Source organism: Ursus arctos, unplaced genomic scaffold (genome assembly GCF_023065955.2).
Source record: "Ursus arctos isolate Adak ecotype North America unplaced genomic scaffold, UrsArc2.0 scaffold_27, whole genome shotgun sequence".
In the NCBI taxonomy this organism is placed as follows: Eukaryota; Metazoa; Chordata; class Mammalia; order Carnivora; family Ursidae; genus Ursus; species Ursus arctos.
Window position 1 is genome coordinate 7,711,806 of NW_026622952.1, and position 17,149 is coordinate 7,728,954.

A 17,149-nucleotide genomic window follows, 5' to 3' on the forward strand; every position below is an offset into this window, starting at 1 on the left:
TGTGTGCTGCATTCCAATAGTTCCCTTTTCTCTCTCTGCGCTATGCAATCTGTAATCTTATTCCGTGTTATCACATCTTTTTGATTTTCCACTTAGCGGTACCCGCTTAATAGCTGTGCGCTTTTTAGCTTGTTTTCCCAGATGACTGAAAACGTTATACACAGCAGGCCCAGAGCTAACCCCTTCACACGCACGATTTCATTGAATCCACTCAACCCATTTTATAGGTGCAGAAACTGAAGTTCAGAGAGGTTAAATAATTTATTTAAGACCATATACATAGGAAGTAGTTGAGCAGGGATCTGAATCATGGCAGGCTAACCTCAGGGACTACATTCTTAACTTACCTATTCACCTGTAAGTTTGTATTATTTGGTAGTGGCTCTCAGACCAATAGAGAAAGTTTGAGAGCACCATTAAAAAATCTGAGAAAGCCTGGGCTTGGGTTGCCACATCTGGCAAATAAAAATACAGGATATTCAGTTCAATGTGTGTGTGTCATATAAATAACAAATAATTTTCTCGTATGTCTCCTGCAGTATTTGAGACATACTTGTACTGCAATTTATTAGTTGTTTATATGAAATTCAAATTGAACCGAGCGTCGTGTATTTTACTTGGCAGCTTTAGGCTGGGCATCTTTCCAGGGTAGAGACTGGGACTTTCTCACTGAATTGATATCAAAAAGTTTGGGTCAAGTGAAAGTGTCTCTACCCTTGGGGCCAGAACTGCAGCAGTGAATGGCTTCTTTAGAATGATCGATTTCCATAGCACCTACCAAGACTCATGCCATGTTTACAAATTATTTATTGTTTCTACATTGATAATGGGGATATTCATCTGAATATATTTTTAGGGTGATCTTGCACTCCACTCGCTAGGGAGGGACATTTTATTTCTCTATATCACCTATCCTAATATTAGCTGTTGCTAAATTTCATTTAATAAAAAAGTAAATTACAAAGAAGAATGATTTTATTTAGCAAGACTGAAAATAAAACTGAGATATAAATTCACACCTTTCATGTCGTCTAAAACAATTCCTCCAGCTATCAACCCAAGGTAATTAATCCAGCATATTTTTTATAGAGTGATTAATGTAACAAAAATCACTTCTCGTTTACAAAGGGGGTCATTAACCTGCTGGGGCTCTTTGAAAGTAGAACTGATTTTGACTGTTCAATCACCAGCTTACACAAAAGCAGAAATAAAAAGAAATGGAAATACAAACACAAACTGGTTGGCTATTACCTCTTTTCTAAGGAAGCAATAGAAATAGTGGCTCGAACCCTACTGAGCAGAACTAATGAAGTAGCCAGTTAAGTTCACAGACACAGAGCAGCCACCAGCCAACACACAGGTTTATTCTCAACTGAGGATTATCTTCAACCAAACTTAAATTGGTAAGTCAGTAAAGACGACGATCTTACTTTCACTACTTACTCTCTGGAAATGGCAAAGTCATCAGTGCTGAAAGATACATAGACCCACAGTAATTACAACAGATCATTTAGAAAACAACTTTTTTTGGGATCAATATATTGCCAAAATTCTTTCAATTATGTTTTTTTCCTCCTTCAAGTTAATATGACCACAGATCCCTTCAAATTTATTTTATTTTAGTCATATAAAAATTATTAACAAACTTTGGCTTCCTTGCAAATATTCTGTCCTTATATTAAAAAAGTGATTAAAAACAGTACTAAGTATGAACCACTTCTGTAAAGTTTAATGAGAAACATTCAACCAAGGTGACTTTTCCTTGGAAAAATCCTACAAAAACTGAATTTTATAAACAGTTACTTGTTTTGATAGAAGTTCTGTTTACAAATAGCAGCCATGACACTACTACCTACAAAAGTGTAGGCTGTCACATTTTACGTGTTTAGAATTCAAATGTTTGAAGATCAGATTTTCTAGTGAGTGCTGAAGACACAGAGTCGCACAGATTCGTTAGTTGTCCCATGCTGAGGAAACCGCTGACTTCCATGATTTGACGACTCAGGCAGGAACAGATAACCATGGAATTTAAACTGAGGGGGCACTATGACATTTCTGTTTTTTGTTCCAAGAGGGGGCAACATTAGCATTGAGGGAGGCAGGGGCAGTGCGATTTTACTTTATTGAGGCTCTTTGGTGGTTCGAGTGTATCTAGTGCAAGGGACAAGCCATCACAGGATGTTAGTAGTGGGCTTTCAAGCGAAGAGCCTGAGCAAACGTGCTAGTCAGAGGCGGAGACAGCGTGCTTTTTATTCTACTGAAGTAGTGTTTTCTGAGGCCCAGGCAGCAAGTCTCGGAGTACAGGGAGCAAGTACGAAAATCGGGGATGCCGGATGTCATGGGTCGTGTTCTCCTACAAGTGGTTAATGGCACTGGGATGGGAGGGTGAGTGTATCTGAACAATGGATAGCCTATGTTGGCCTTGGGAGACTGACTGTCTTCTGCAAGCACTTCTGAGCACATTAAAATCCATCATGCCCATGAACGGCCGGCTGCTTGCACAAAGTGTGACCAGGACCAGTGGTTTGAGAATTCTAAGTCCCAGCAATTAGAACAGGAATGGGCAACATATGAATTAAGAGGAGTTAACATTTTGTTTCTAACTAAGCAGGCTGGAGGCTCCCCAAACTCTCAAGAAGCCTGATGCTACTTGGGAGCAAGCTGGCCCGGATTCTGGGGCCATTCAGTAAAGCAGAAGTCTGGGCAGGGGACCCAAAAATGAGGTGGGGATCTGTGCCAGAAAGTATCGTTCATAGTATCACTGAGCGAAAAGGGGTACAATGGTAGTTTCTTTGGTGGTAGCGGTGGGGAGGGCAGCTAATTACAGGGCCAGATCCTAAGCCAGAATTTGTCATGGAAAATACCAACGTTCCTGCAAGTTAAACGGGGATAGCCTAACGATCTGGTACACAACTCACAGCCTACCTAAGCTGGACCCCCTCCTCCCACTCCAATCTCAGGATACAAGAAAACCTTTCTTTCATGTTTGTTCTCCTCTATCCCAAATCTCTCAGAGTGACACAAAATCTTCCTAATTAGAAACGAAAGAAACCCCCCAAAACATATGAACAGATTTTGATGCAGCCCTTCCGATCCAGGGACCTGGGCACGAACTCTTGACGTGTACCCCACAGCTGTCTCTGGAGAGAGAGCGTTCAGTCTGACCCCTGTGTGGCTGTCGGCACCCTAGGCTTCAGAACATATGCTACTTAGTGGGCTCCCTTTTATCTGTCAGACGGACCACCAGCATTAAGACGAGGAGATCCTTCAGGTGACCTTCCTCCGCCCCCAGAAGAGCTCTTCGACACAGAACCTCACAGTAAGACAGACACCAGCTCTCAAGGAACATACGCAGTTTGCCAAGCAGGTACCACGGTGGCCGAGAGATGGAACGATGACCCTTCAGCAGCGGTAAGACACTTGGGTCGTTTGTTCCTATCTTCCTAATGCTGAGTGGAATCAACGAACAGATTCGAGGGGGGAAAAAAAACCCATGTCGCAGAAGAGGTGAAAAGTTTTAAGAAGAATTGTGGGCTGGTGCCCAAACCCGGACTCTGGAATGTAGTCAGAAACCACGGCTCTTTAAGCCCTGGGGCAAGGAGGGTAGGAGAGAAAAGCTCGCAAAACCTAGCACCAGTCCTTCCTCGTGAGGGCTCGGGAGAGCGTGCCTCTAAATTCATGTATGCCCACAAAAATACCAGCAGAGCCCAACGTCCTCCGCGGCTGGTGCCCCCCGGCTCTGCTGGCACACTCGCGAGCCCGCAGCTGCCCAGGTGCTGAGCCCCGACCGCAGGCACCTCCCGCCCTGGAGGCAGAGGTGAGAAGACTGGACCGCGTCGCCCCAAATCTGGGACCGCAGATCACCTGCAGGCAACACCCTCTATTGCTCCCACTCTGTGATGATCGAATCCCTACTTAAGCCAGCTTCAAAGGGCTAAAATTAGTGTCTGGAGGTCAAAGGTCAAGCCCATGGTTCACCCACCTTAACAGAAGTCACCTAACCCGCTTACCTGAATAAGACCCCAAATCATCAATCCCCGCCCTCCCTTCCCAGGAAGGGGAATAGATTTAAATCCGTTTCTTCTTTTTTCACCACAGAATGTGGAAGAGAGTCAAAGCAGGTAGTGTGGGAGGGAGGAGCATCCCGGTTCATCATTAAAAAATAAAGATCTCTTTTAAGTGTCATCCGAGGTTGTGTACAAACACCGTCAGTTCTCCTCAGGGTCTACGTCCAAGGGCTCGTCATCGAAACTCAGCTTGTCAGCCAGCCCCTCGAACTGCTTGCCCGGGCGGCCCGCAGAGTCCACAAACATGTTCGGGATGTCTTTGCCAAAGTAGATCTTGCTGTTGGACGCGATGGCCTTGTATTTCATCAGCTGCAGATACTCAGGGGTCAGCTTCAGCTGCAAGAAACAGACGGCAGGAGACGAGGTGCGGCCGGCCTCGAGAAGGGCCCGGGTGGCACCCTTCACTCTTCACAGGGAGAGGGTCTCTGTCAAAGCGATGTGCCCTCTCGACTCTTCCTGGCCTCACTGCTCTCGTAGTGACAGAGCCCTAATGGACCTGCGAGGTCAGGGCTGTTTCCGTCTCTCACACAACAATTAAACTTCTGCTGGGGCTCGGCTCAGGGAAAGGGCAGCCCCTGTCCCCCACAGCACAGCGGCCATCCCTTCCGGCCAGGAGGGGCTCTGGTGGTGGTGCCGGCCATCCCACACCGGGAGCTTTGGCCCAAACCCAAATACACCCTCCCTCTCTTCCCCACGGGGCCCCGGGCTTTACCTTGTTGGCCTCGGCGAGCTTCATGGCGGTGTAGCACTCCGCGTCAGCCTTTGCCTTCTCCCGGGCCAGAAACGCAGCATCTGAGGGCAAGAGGGCAGACAGGGCAGTGCAGAGGCCACCAGGACACCGGGCCCTGGTACCTTCCCCCGACTGCCTCTGTGACCTTGGGCAGACCGCTCTTTTTCCTCTGTGCTTTGGTTTCCTCCTCCGTGAAATGCGGAAAGAGGCATTGCTTCCTATTTCACAAGTCGCTGTGAAAATCAACCATACCGAAGAGGTGCTTGCACGGCATCTCCCCGTGGTGGGGACTAACGATGAGCCATCTGTTGCCGTGCCCAGCAACACCCGTGACAGCAGTCTCGGGAAGAGCACGGCTGCCAAGAGACACTTCCCGTTCCCACGCGCTTACTCCTCTTGCCGCTTCCTGGCGGGGAAGACGCGTGGGGCCCTGTCCCACCTCCAGCTCCAGAGCTCCCCACCTCATCCCTCTTGGGCTGCACAGCAAAAGCACCAGGAGCCCAGCCGTGGCTCGGACTACAGCCGGAGGGGGCTCCACCCCAAACCGAATGCTACAAACAGAAAACAGCTCGGTCCCTCTCCAACTTCATTTCCCTTTTTATTTCCACCTGTCATTTCAAAAAAGGTACTCGTTAACAGTGGTTAAGCTGGCAGAACTCTAAATACGGGAACTACATGCCACGGTCCAGACTACCACCTGTTTGGCTGAAGACCTATTTCAACTTCCACTGTGCACGCGACACGCTGCCTTCATCCGCGTTGACTAGCTTTCTGTCAAGCTGATGCAGACTTTCTGATGCTTGCTCCCTTGCCTTGGGAATGAGGCCAGCCTCCTGTGAGTCGTATCCACAGCCCGAAGCCAGGAAGAACGGCCAGTCTGTGGTGGGTCCTTACTGCACACCCTCAGCGCGGCCCTGGGCAGAAGGAATGTGCCGTCTGGCTGGGGTGCTGGCTGCATGCGGCCCACTCAAGTGGCCTGAGCACCTGATGACATGTTTTTTAAGAAATAAAAATGTCTTGTTTTGCTAAGAGCTCCCTAATGAGGAGCCACTGATCTGTAAAATCCTAGTTGGCTCCTCACCGGGACCCCGCAAAGCCTGGCAGGCCCCATAGTGACTACAAGTGGACACCGCACTTTGAAGCTGGCCTCGAGGTCCCATTTTTTGTCCTAGAATTTGCTTGATTTAAGGCACCGCATGAAGGAAAGGGTAGGTGGTGCGAACGAGCTGAGGCCTTAGGGGGCAGGGAACTGAAGTTGACTAATGTTCAGAAAAGCCAGCAAAGAAAACATTTTCTCCAGCTCCAGTGTTGCTGGTACTGAAAAGGTGTCCTTGTCACACCTGCCTTGGTATCCACTACAGGGGTTGCCGAGAGCAGACTTAGAGACCACAGCTGTGGTGTTCGCGGCCATGCAAGGGGGCCAGGGAAGGCACAGGGAGGACGTGCTGTTCCGGCCTCCCCTCTTCGCTCACTTCCAAGGCTCTGAGACCCTTCCCAGACAGCAGGGACTGAAACGATTCCCTTTTTTCTTAGGCCTAACACAAGCATGCCTGGCCGCACTCCGTGGACATCCGTTGAGTGAGTGAATGCTCTCTGAAGTGGGAAACTGACACCAGCCTGGCCTGTATCTCCCCCAATCTCGACCCAAAGCACAGAGAAAAAGTGATTTTCCAAAGAAATCATCACATCTTAGAACAAAGGTGAAAGAGCAAAGAAAATGACTCTCCCACCCCTTGTCACAGGGTGGGGCATGAGGAAACCTTGGGCATTCACTTCACCTGTGCTCACCTTCAATTTCTGAAATCTTCTTCTCCGTCTCCTTCTCCATCACCTTCTGCCCATAGGTGATTTCTGCGACCTGAGCCACCTTTTCTGCCTCTACAGAAATGAAGTTGAGAAAAGGTTCAGAGTGCTGGTATTTCAAAAGCTGGGCTAACTTTCACCTTTCCTGAGTCCCTGATGCAGGCTGGTGGGTTAGCTCAGAGGGAGAGCCCCTGAGGGACACTGTGACAGGCACACGTGGACTGTATCAGTGAGCGCGGTACCATGACATCAGCACAAGACGGTAAATGGGGAGACCTGGGCCCTCCGATGAAAGCGAGGAGCAAGCCCTAACCTCTGCCCTAGGTCACAAGGGCACTTCTCCTGAAGGGAGAGTCTAAGGAATAAGATACTGTCTGAATAGTTTCTTCCTGCTGCTTCACTTTGGGAGCCAGTTAGTAGCAGTTGATAATCTGGTATAGTGGTTACGAACCAGGCTCTGGACGGAGTCCCTGGGGCTGAACCCCGTTTCCACCACTTACTTGCCGTATGACCCGGGCACGTTATTTAACCCCTCTGGTCTTCGGTTCAGGGAAATGAGGTTAACGATAGTACCTACCTCACCTCGTGGTTGTGAGGAGTGAGGTAATTCACACGTAAGTGCTTAGGAAAGTACATGGCTCATGATACCTGCTGGATAGGTATGAGCCATTATTGTTACCCATTAAGAATTAACAGGAAAGGTTCCTTTCATTTCAGAGATAAGGGGAGACTCAAAACTCATTGCCCCTGGCCACGATCTGACGACTTCAGCTTTGCTTCCGGGAGTATGAAAGGCACTCCTGTGCCTGGGTAAGGGTGTGGAGGACCGTGTGATCTAACTGGGCCCGAGGCTACCTCGCAGCTTCCCGCCAACCCCTCCAGCCCCGTCGCCCTGTAAGGGGATCGCAGAACCACATTCGGACCGATGAGGGCCTTCTTCCGCTCCGTCTCGGCTTCCTTCTCCACCACCTTCTGTTTCTGGGCTGCAATGAGAAGCTTCGTCTTCTCGCTTTCCCTGCAGGGACAAAAAAGGAAGCAGCTGTGAGGCCGCCATGGCCAAAGCTGCCGAGGAACTTCACTGTCCCCCGGAGAAGCCGGACGTCTGCCGAGGAGAGGCACACTGAGTTCTCACTCTCTCCTGGAAGGCTGTTCGACGTCCCAAGTACAAGCAGATCTGTGGCAACAGTAACATGGCTCTCGTTCTCCAAAATAACTCATTTGTGGGAAATAAAGCGTAATTTACTTCGGTAAAATGCACCTGCCTGCCCACTTAACCACCTTTCACTCCACCTTCTTTGGTGTGAGCCATGACGCACAAACAACGCCCCCTGGCCCTTCTGACAGCATCACTGCTTGCAAGGGCTTCTCCCGTGGTTCTCCATCACAGTTACGGAGCCCAGAGCGACGCGAACACTCAGGAAGGGGAAGAAGCACCTGGCTCGGCCTCGGTTAACTCGGGGATGGGATGAGGCGGGGGTGTGGGAGAGAGTGGTGGGCACAGCTTGGGCAGAGGGAACACTCACATCAACTCGTAGTTTCTGCGGATCGCCTCAGGTATATTGGGCTTGGTCACCCGCACAGCCTGGAGAAGAATAAAAATAGCACGTGATGTGAAGGTGAGGGTGCTGAGGGGCAGAAGCAGCTCCCACTGGCCCTTGATCTTCCTGCGCAAAAAAACAATATCCCTTGGAAGGGGGCGGGGGTGGGCCTTCCGCAGAGGTGCGCCCCCCTGTGGCAATGCTTACTTGGATGACAAGCCCGGGGGCCATGGAGGTCAGGTCCTGTTGTAAAGCTAGCTTGAGGTTTTCGTCAATCTGATCTGCAATCAAGAAAGACAGAAAACGTTGTTGTCACACTGTGTAGGCAGGGGGGAGGAAAGTATGGGGGTACAGGGCAAACGGAAACACCAGCTCGAGAATGTACCTGACAGGCAAAGGGGCTAGAGTGCTCATCAGAGCCCAGAAATCCGAAGACCCCCGGGCACATCTTTCAAAGCAACGTGCCTATGCAGCCCCTCTACGCAAGCTGAAAGTGAGAGTATCCTTTTCCTGTGGCCTCCAGATAAAATCACAGAGGCTGCAGAAAATAGCAACCAGTTTCCAAAAGGAAACTGAGCTTTAATAAGAAAAAGAACAAACAATTCTTGCACATTTCTCGAGTCAGGCGGCAGCCTTTCCCTAGACTACAGCAGCTAAAAAGAAGGCAGGCACCCGTTTTCAAGAGGAAGGAAGGTGGAGTGGCTGTGCTAGGTAGTTCGAAGAGAGCCAAGCCATTGAAATCTAGTCATTTTAGAAGTTTCTAAAAGAAAAACGGACTCTGACGTCCACGAAAGCCCCAGCGAAGACTATTTCCATTAAGAACTCCATCAAAGAATACGGCGGGTGGGGGCTGAAAATTTATGGTCCTGGAAATGAGCCCGAGTCTTCTGATACGCCGTTTGCTTTGGCCCTGACTGCTCTTACTGGAATTCACATGGGAGCTGTTTCATGGGCCAGTGTAGGAAGAGTGCTGACTGATCCCCCCTTCTGGCTGGGATAGTGCAGTGCCCCCAGCGGCCCTCTCTGGCTGGGGTCTTCGGATGCCCTCTCTCAGGGTCCTTTTTAATGAAGATTCCTGGGAAAAATCACTGTCCCGTCCTAGTATCAAGAACAGTTGTTACACTATCATTTATTTTCAGCATTGGCCACTAGAAAACTTCTGGCAGCAAGCTTAAACAGAACACTTAACCACAAAAGAGCTAGAACAATTACTGAACTGTTTCTCTTGTTGCTAAAGTCAGGCTATGTTTACTTTGACTGGTTAAAAAGGTCAAAAAGTGTGTACTTAAGCACATGGATTCTTTTACGTGTTTTCCTATTCATCTCCGTGAGTACAGGCTTAAAGAAACCAGGAACTTTAAGCAGCTACGGTCCTTGTCCCACTTCTAGAATTAAATGTGAACCCTACCGTCCTCCTCACCTTTCCCGGGGGCCCTTCATTCAGTGTGGTGGGCCGAGAAGCACTCTGAAGTGAGAGCCAGGAGAGGGAGGTTTTAGCCTCAGCTCTGCTACCAACTAGCTCTGCAACTTTCTCCTTGGGGCCTCAGTCCCCTTATCTGAAAATGAGGCTGTTGGACTAGATAATCTCTAAGGTTCTTTTAGAATGGACCCTGTCTTCATTACAGAACGCTGTTTTAGGGACAGTGGGAACGCCCTGCTTTCTAGTCCTCTGATTTGGGCCAGGAGTCCTCTAGTCCACCATGATTCCTGTGCCCAAGGCTCACTTGCTTTCACGATCTTCTGCCACTGTCATCAACATTTTCTAGAAATTTCCCTTGGGACCAGTTCCCAAGCACCGGGTTCTTTGACACTTCCTGTCCGTCACAACCCGTCCTCCCCAACGGTAGCTCAGAAGCAGGCGGCGGGGGAAACAGTAGCTGAGCCATGCTACGGCCAGTGGCGGATTTCTTACCAAAGAGCTCAATGTAGACCTCCTGAAGCGTATGCACACTGCAGAACTGGTTTAGCTCATGGTGGATCTTGTTGAAGATGAGGGCCTTGTCGTAGTCGGCAGTGTAGTTCTTCACGATGTCATACACTGACAGGGAGGGCGGGATCGCAGAGTCAGAAAAGGCAGGCCTCCCTTTCTCAGATACAGCGGCTCTCCCTGCCTGAGGTGCTGGGACAGACCTGGGGTGAGGGGCGTGGTGGAGGGACATGCTGGGCAAGGTAAGCCAGGGGTGAAGGTCAACTGGAAAAGCGTACCTGCATTTGGGACCAAGAAGTTCACCACTTCAATTCGGTCAAAGTAGATCATCACACCACCACTGTTGGGGGAGGAATGAACAAAGTCAGCAGCTGGCTCTGGAATATAGTGCCGTCTCTAGGTGACGGCATCGGGTGTGTGACTCGGCAGGAAAGGAGCAGAGGAGTTCATGGGAGGCCAGAAGGATGACAGGTCTCCAGGTAGGTATCTGCCGAGCTCAGAGCCAGAACACAATCTCCCGAGAAACCACACCTCCTCAAAATAGCTCCATAAGGAGAAAAGTGAAACTTCTGGGTGCCAGTAAGAAAAGAATAGTTCTTATCTGGTGACTCTGCAATGCCTTTGGATTAAAGCAATCCATTGAAGGGAGAAGTCAAGTCAAGGAATTCTCAGGACTTAGAGGGCCACAGTGGGATTTTATGGTTACTGTTTCTCACTGTCTTCACCATCGCTTTGGTTCAGCACTTCCCTTTCCCCGCAAAAATTCATTATAAATAATTTTACGCATAAACATTGAAAGAATACAACTAACGTCCATACACAAACACCTAAATTTAGCAAGTGTTACCATTTTACCTTACAGATTGATCTGCTTTTTTATGCTGAACATTTCTTTCTTTTTTTTTTTTTAAAGATTTTATTTATGTATTTGACAGAGAGAGACAGCCAGTGAGAGAGGGAACACAAGCAGGGGGAGTGGGAGAGGAAGAAGCAGGCTCCCAGCGGAGGAGCCTGATGTGGGGCTCGATCCCAGAACGCCAGGATCACGCCCTGAGCCGAAGGCAGACGCTTAACGATTGCGCCACCCAGGCGCCCCTATGCTGAACGTTTCTGAGTAAGCTGCAGTCATGATACTCTTTCCCCCTTAACACGTTCGTGGGCAACACTCACTGATTATGACATTCTCCTATGTAGTCTAACTCCATTCCCAAACCTAAGAAAATTAGCAGTAATTTCTTAACAGCCTCTAATACCAGATCCTTATTCCAATTTCCCCCAGTTGTTCCTGTTATGGACTGCATTGTGTGCCCTCCAAAAGTCCATTTGCTAAAACTCTAAAACTCCCTTGCGACTGTGTACTGAGATAGGGCCATAAGGTGGTAATTAAGGCTCCATGAGGTCACTGGGGTGGGGGCCCAACCTGATTGGACTGGTAAAGGAAAAGAGGCATTTTCTCCCTGCGTGCACCGAGGAAAGGCCACATGAGGACACGGCGAAGTCACCATCTGCAAGCGAGGAAAAGAGGCTTCGCCAGAAACCAACCCTGCTGGCACCTTGGACTCTGAGTTTCCACTCAGTCTGTGGCGCTCTCCTATGGCCGCCCGAGCTGACTAATCCCGTCCCCCTGTCTTTCATAGATGGTATTTTTGAACCAAGTTCTAATTAAGGCTCACCATTGCTTTGTTTATGTCTCTCAGGTCCCCTTTTCAACCCAAAGCTCCTCCTTGTGATGCAAGCAGGCCAGCTGTCCTGTGCAATGTCCTAATTCTGGATCTGCCGGAATGTTTCCTAGTGGTGCTGGTCTGTGACTCTGCTCCAGTTCAGACCTTCTTTCTTTTCAACCAGACCACTAGAGTGGTGCTCTGTCTGGATTTCCAGACCCTGAGGTCACCCCCTACCTTTATGACATGCTCCATAGCCGGTTATGCTAAACTTATTCTCCTCTATCAAGTCATTTATCTGCTGAAAGCTTTCAGTGGATCTTCACTTGGAACAGAAAAAGCCCACACTCAGCACAGCATTCCAGGCCCTCCTGAAGCTGTCTACCTTCTGTCATTTTCCCTACTGCACTGCACGTCCTAGTCAAATCAGAACCTAGGTAGCGAGGAGGCAGGGAACTTGGTAAGAACCACCGAGAAGAAATGCTTCTCCTTTCACTGTCTCTACCTGCAGCCAGACAGCCCTTCCGCTGACATAGGTTTAACTGCTTCACTCCAGGCACCTTACCTAGTCCCGCAAGGCACATTCTTCACCTCATCAGTCTGCAGAGTGGTCTAGAAATAGAGGAGACATAAAATACTGTAAAATGGGCAGTGACGAGCACAGTAACTTAGTTTTGGAATCCCGAACGGCCGGTCCTTGAGGTTATCTGGGTTGAGCTTTGGCCTTGTTAAACATGAATACTCCACCTAATTCTCCTTATTTACACAGGGTGTGAGACTCAGATGAACAAAGGTACCTACCCCAGCTTCACTGTAAGTGAATCACCATATGATCAAGTGTAGTAATAATGATTTAGTAAAAAAGACCCTGGATTGGAGTCCTAAGACCTGTCTTTACCCCTATTGTCTTCCTTTACTAGTCTTGAAACAAGAGGATTCTGTATTTAACTTGCCTCAGCCCCTTCTCGGCATTACTGTGAGACTCCTAAGATTCTGGGCACAAATGCCCTCTGAGCACCATCAAGCACAGGAAATGGCAGAAGGAATGAACAGGGAGAATGCTGAGGACGTGTCCCAGGACATCTTCCTGGGTCAGTTCGAAAGTCATCCTCTGAATCTCCTTATCCTTCTTAGCTGGACATATTTCAAAGACGGCTAGTCTATCTTAGCCAGACTTTGCATCTGCCATCACTAATCCTACTCCTCCTTTAGATGTCATTTCCCTTCACCAAGTCCAGCTTTCCTCTCCCCCCACCCCCCAAACTATGTTCACATCTATGAAGTTCAAATAAGAACTTCACAATTACCACGTTTTATTTCCATTTATCTTGGTAGCCTGTGATTGAAAACACAGACACACACACCCTACTCTTCCTTCTATAAATTCGGAATAGATTCTTCTCTGGCTCTACCTTGAAGTGAAGAAATAATTCCCAGCTGGGGCTTATGGGCCAAGGCAATGACCCCACTCAACTATTTCAACAATCAAATAAAGCTCTAGAGTATGTGGTTCATGAAGCCTCATTATATATACATACGATACTAATACACACACACACACACACACACACACACACACGATTCTTTGAATAGGCATTATACTCATCTAATGGGAAATAATTCCAAATTATGTGTTTGCCAACACCCCAAACCTGCAGTGGCCCAAATATGCCCCACGAGCCCGTTTACCTGCACAGACTTATATGATGTGATGAAAGGAAGCATGAGATGGAAACCTGGGCCGCTGGTGGAAGTCAGGAGGGCTCCCCCTCTGTAGAGGAGAGAGAGGCAGTTTAGCAAGAGGTATCAATTACAGCAATGCTAGTTGCACTGACCTTCTCTACAGCCCCATAAACATTTCATACAGATTGACATGGGCCTGAGCCATGTCCACAGACCCCCACCTCTCAGCTCAACCCTAATATTCTAGGAAGCCTGATGGCAAAACATAAAACCATTATTCACGCTTTTGTGGCAGGAAAAACAGGCACATGGGTGAAGTGGAATGGAGACAGCAGGACCCCTGGCAATCCCTAACAGAAGAGGAAGTCTATTTTACTTTGTCATACCCGCTGAGTTTGTGGCAATACACGGGGTAGTTAAATCCAGTAACATATTTATCAACTAACGGCACTAATGTTGGGGTCCAGGGACATGAACAACCAAAAGACTAATTTTAAGGATGCTTTAAAAATCATTTACATACCTTTTTTGGGCAGTAGAATTACGTTTAGAACCGTTATATGTAAAGGGTAACAAAATTAAAAGCCTTTTTTGAGGACATATGAGCAGAAGGTGGGGAGAAATAAAGGGGAGAGTGGAGCCCAATAAGGCTTCTAGAACTTGCTATTGGCAATCCAGGAATAAGCATCTTGGGCACATATTAAGGAGTTTGTAAAAGACTTAAAGAAAAAAACTTGGTCATGGAGGTGACTGCAAGAAAAGCAACCCAAGATTTATAAGTGCTTCTTTGCTTTGCATTATGAAGGAAAAAATACATTTTTTTTTTCAAAAAAAGAGCAGTAATATAAACAGTGACGCAATGGTGCCCTTTCTTGTAAGAATCATGACCCTACGGCTTGCCTTGATTGACAGAGATCAATCTGCAGGATTCTTCTTTTTTGCTGAAATGTTAATTTTCAAGAGCGGGTACACATTAGCAGAGCAGACCAGCTCCTCAAGTTGCCATCAAGAGCTGGTGCTCATTGGAGGTAACCTTGTGGCACCAAGATGCCCAGAAGGGATGTAGGAGAAAACAATGTTTCAGAGAGGATCTGTAAGCACCCGTTTCCTTTAGATTTTGTCTCTAAATCTCTAGATGCATTTATCGTTCACCACCCATGGCATCAACTTAAGACTTCTAAGTTTTATATTTAGATCTATATATGTGCATTAAAGAGTGTGTGTGTATGTCTCCCTCCATGGTCACGGACACCACAGCTTGATCTAAAGACTCTTCTATTCAGTAGACACAGATAATCAATAGCATCTGCTAGACAGTCACTAGGAAAGAGAGTCATTTCACAGGGAGTTGCAAGCTTCTGTTTCTTCCTTACCTGTAATACACCCCAATATGTCCCTCTTCTATCTTGTGCACGGCTGAGAAGAGGGATGCACAAAAGAAGCTGGTAGCCACAGCCACAACTGCTCCCAACTGAGCCATCAGCGAACCTTTATCCTAGGGAAAAAGACGCAGGAAAACGTGTGTGGTCTGACATGCAGGAGAAAAGCTATGACAGGGAGAGGACCTCACTAAGCTGAGCTCCCTGTAAGTGGCTCAGACCCAGCCTATTGTAGGATGAACACAAGGCTAGATCTACAACTCTTTTCCTCCTTGTTCTCAGGCAACATTCCCACTGCTTCCTTAGCTGTGGAATCATATTCCCTACCTCCCCGAGAAGGCAGTGGCTCCAGATACAGCCGGGCCCCAAGAGAGAACCAGTGCCAATTGGGCAGTGTTCAGAGCACAGCCTTCTCTTCCTGTGAACACGAATGTGCTGTCACTGGAGTCACTCATACTAGTAAAAGGGAAGAGAGGCAGCTGCAGTATGTTGCCCAAATTACAGAGGATGTCAAATGACAGGCAGTTGTGGCTATGTAATTCTGGTCAGAGCCTCCCAGTCCTAATTGCCTGCCATTTCAAAGGAAACCATTATTTACTCCTTTCAGATGCTGGAGTGACAGAGACAGCATGTGAGCAGAATTCCCATGGTGGGATTCTCTGGCCTTTCGTCCACCTTCCCAGTTATTCCTTTGGATCTAAACGGCAGAGGGCTCTGAATACACCCTCCCATACACTTGACTGGCACGTTGCACCTGACAGGTCCCCAAGCCCATGGTTGGAGGAGAAAGAGGGTTCCCCAGGGTGGGAAGACTGGGAACCTGGGTCCAACTGCGTTCAAGAACCAGGATGAGAAAGAGCTGGCATCTAAAGACTCGTTTCCTGATCACTGAAGGATCTAGAAAAACGATGGTAACTGACAGCAAAGTTCACAGTCAGGCGTGCCTGGGCCCACCCGCGCAGGGCGTGGATTCTGCCTCCCGGGGCTAACATAACTCAGGCTCAGACGTCTGCGAGGCGCTTATTTTACCGTAGCGGACTCCAGCTACCGATCTGCAGCTGCGTCCTTTCTGCAAATGCCCCCCCCTCCCCGCCCCCAACTCGCGCCCCTTCCCTGCCCTCTTCCGAGAGAGGGTCGCGCGTCCCAAGCTCCCTGGGGCTCGCGGGGAAGGTACGGAACAGAAAGGGGTTGCTTTCTCGCTCCTGAGGGAGAGAGTTGGCTGGGGCTGGGGCCCGGGAGAACGGCTGATGAGCTTCGGCCGGCAGCCTCAACTAGGCCCAGTGCGCACACTAAGGGGCGGGGGCCGCGTACCAGGCTGTCCCTCCAGGCGCTCCGTACTCGTCCGAACCCCCGTGCAACCGTAGAAACCGCCACGCCCTCCGCACGCTACTTCCTTCCGGGCCTGTCGCTTTGATGACGCCATTAGTTCACGCGAGAAGAACGCCCCTCCTTAGTTCGTCAGTCCCGCCCCGCGCTCCGAGCGGTCAGAGTCCGCGCCTGGCCGCCAGAGGGCGCCCGCGGCTCGGTCCGGCCCGGCAAGACCTCGGTTTAGGGTTTCCAGGGTGGGGACGGTGCGGAGTGCTTGGAGAGTGACGTGGGGGAGGACGCTCGTGGCTGCGGGTGCTGAGTGACTGAGGGTGTTGCTTTCCGAGGTTCTAACTTTGGAATTTGCTCTGGATTCCCTGCCCCCCCACATTAGGTCAAGTGTGTTGTTTTTCGGAACAGGTACCAGCGAGTTGCAACCGTTCTAGCCCTGGGCTCGCGCTGGCCTATGGCGCCGCGGAACCTAGCACGTCTGTTAATGCGTGGATTAGCCCCATTCCGTCGTTCATCAACAAACAGCCCCTATTCTGAATTGCCCTTTATACTTTTCTAGGAGCCTTGGCCTTTGAGGCCCCCACAGCTCCATCCAACAGCTGAAGAAGGAATTATTATCCCAGTTTTAGTGAACAGAATCTTGAGCTCAGCGAGGTGCGAGGGTAACAGTGGATGAAAGCCTCCTCGGCGCTTGGTTAACAGCAGGAGCTTCCCTGCCTTTGTAACACCTGCCCGCAGTCCACTGTGGGTGGTGCGTGCGCCCGTCTCGCAGACTGGACGGGAGGTTTCCTGAGGGCCGGGACTGCGTCTGCACTTCTGCACTTCGAGGTGCTCAGGTACTCAGTAAACGCAGACTGAAGGCGTAGTGGCCCCAGGAGCAGGATCTAGATCTCGTGTGTCACAGTCAAAGGGCGTCACGTGGTCCGCAGCCTTGGCTGTTCAGCAGCGGCGTCACACTGGGGCGTTTCGAATTCAGCCACTGAAGTTATTTTGTTTGCAGAAGTGAAAGAGTCCACTTAATTGCAGCGCTCAGTAAATGAAAAG

The 17,149-nt window shown here is 49.2% G+C and overlaps 1 protein-coding gene across 2 annotated transcripts; it reads right to left on the reverse strand.

Moving 5' to 3' along the window:
• Positions 1–957: 957 nt before the first annotated feature.
• ERLIN2 (ER lipid raft associated 2) lies at positions 958–16,206 on the reverse strand. 2 transcript variants are annotated; one of them, XM_026508354.4, is made up of 12 exons: positions 16,100–16,206; positions 14,783–14,904; positions 13,416–13,497; positions 12,292–12,338; positions 10,344–10,405; positions 10,051–10,176; positions 8,346–8,419; positions 8,124–8,182; positions 7,524–7,615; positions 6,586–6,675; positions 4,780–4,859; positions 958–4,403 (listed from the first exon to the last, which is right to left on the reverse strand). In XM_026508354.4, exons 2-12 carry the CDS (start codon positions 14,887–14,889, stop codon positions 4,209–4,211), a joined length of 1,014 nt encoding a protein of 337 aa, XP_026364139.1. In that variant the 5' UTR covers positions 14,890–14,904; positions 16,100–16,206; the 3' UTR covers positions 958–4,208. The 2 variants fall into 2 exon arrangements, with proteins under 2 accessions (XP_026364139.1, XP_026364140.1); XM_026508355.4 differs by having other exon boundaries at positions 15,818–16,105.
• Between the last annotated feature and the right edge of the window lie 943 nt (positions 16,207–17,149).

Coding starts and splice junctions, on each gene's coding strand:
- ERLIN2 (XM_026508354.4), bottom strand. CDS start 14,889: ATGGCTCAGTTGGGAGCAGTTGTGGCTGTGGCTACCAGCTTCTTTTGT. Junction 13,498..14,782: donor CATATTGGGGTGTATTACAG/GTAAGGAAGAAA, acceptor TCTCCTCTACAG/AGGGGGAGCCCTCCTGACTT. Junction 10,177..10,343: donor CTTCTTGGTCCCAAATGCAG/GTACGCTTTTCC, acceptor CCTCCCTGTCAG/TGTATGACATCGTGAAGAAC.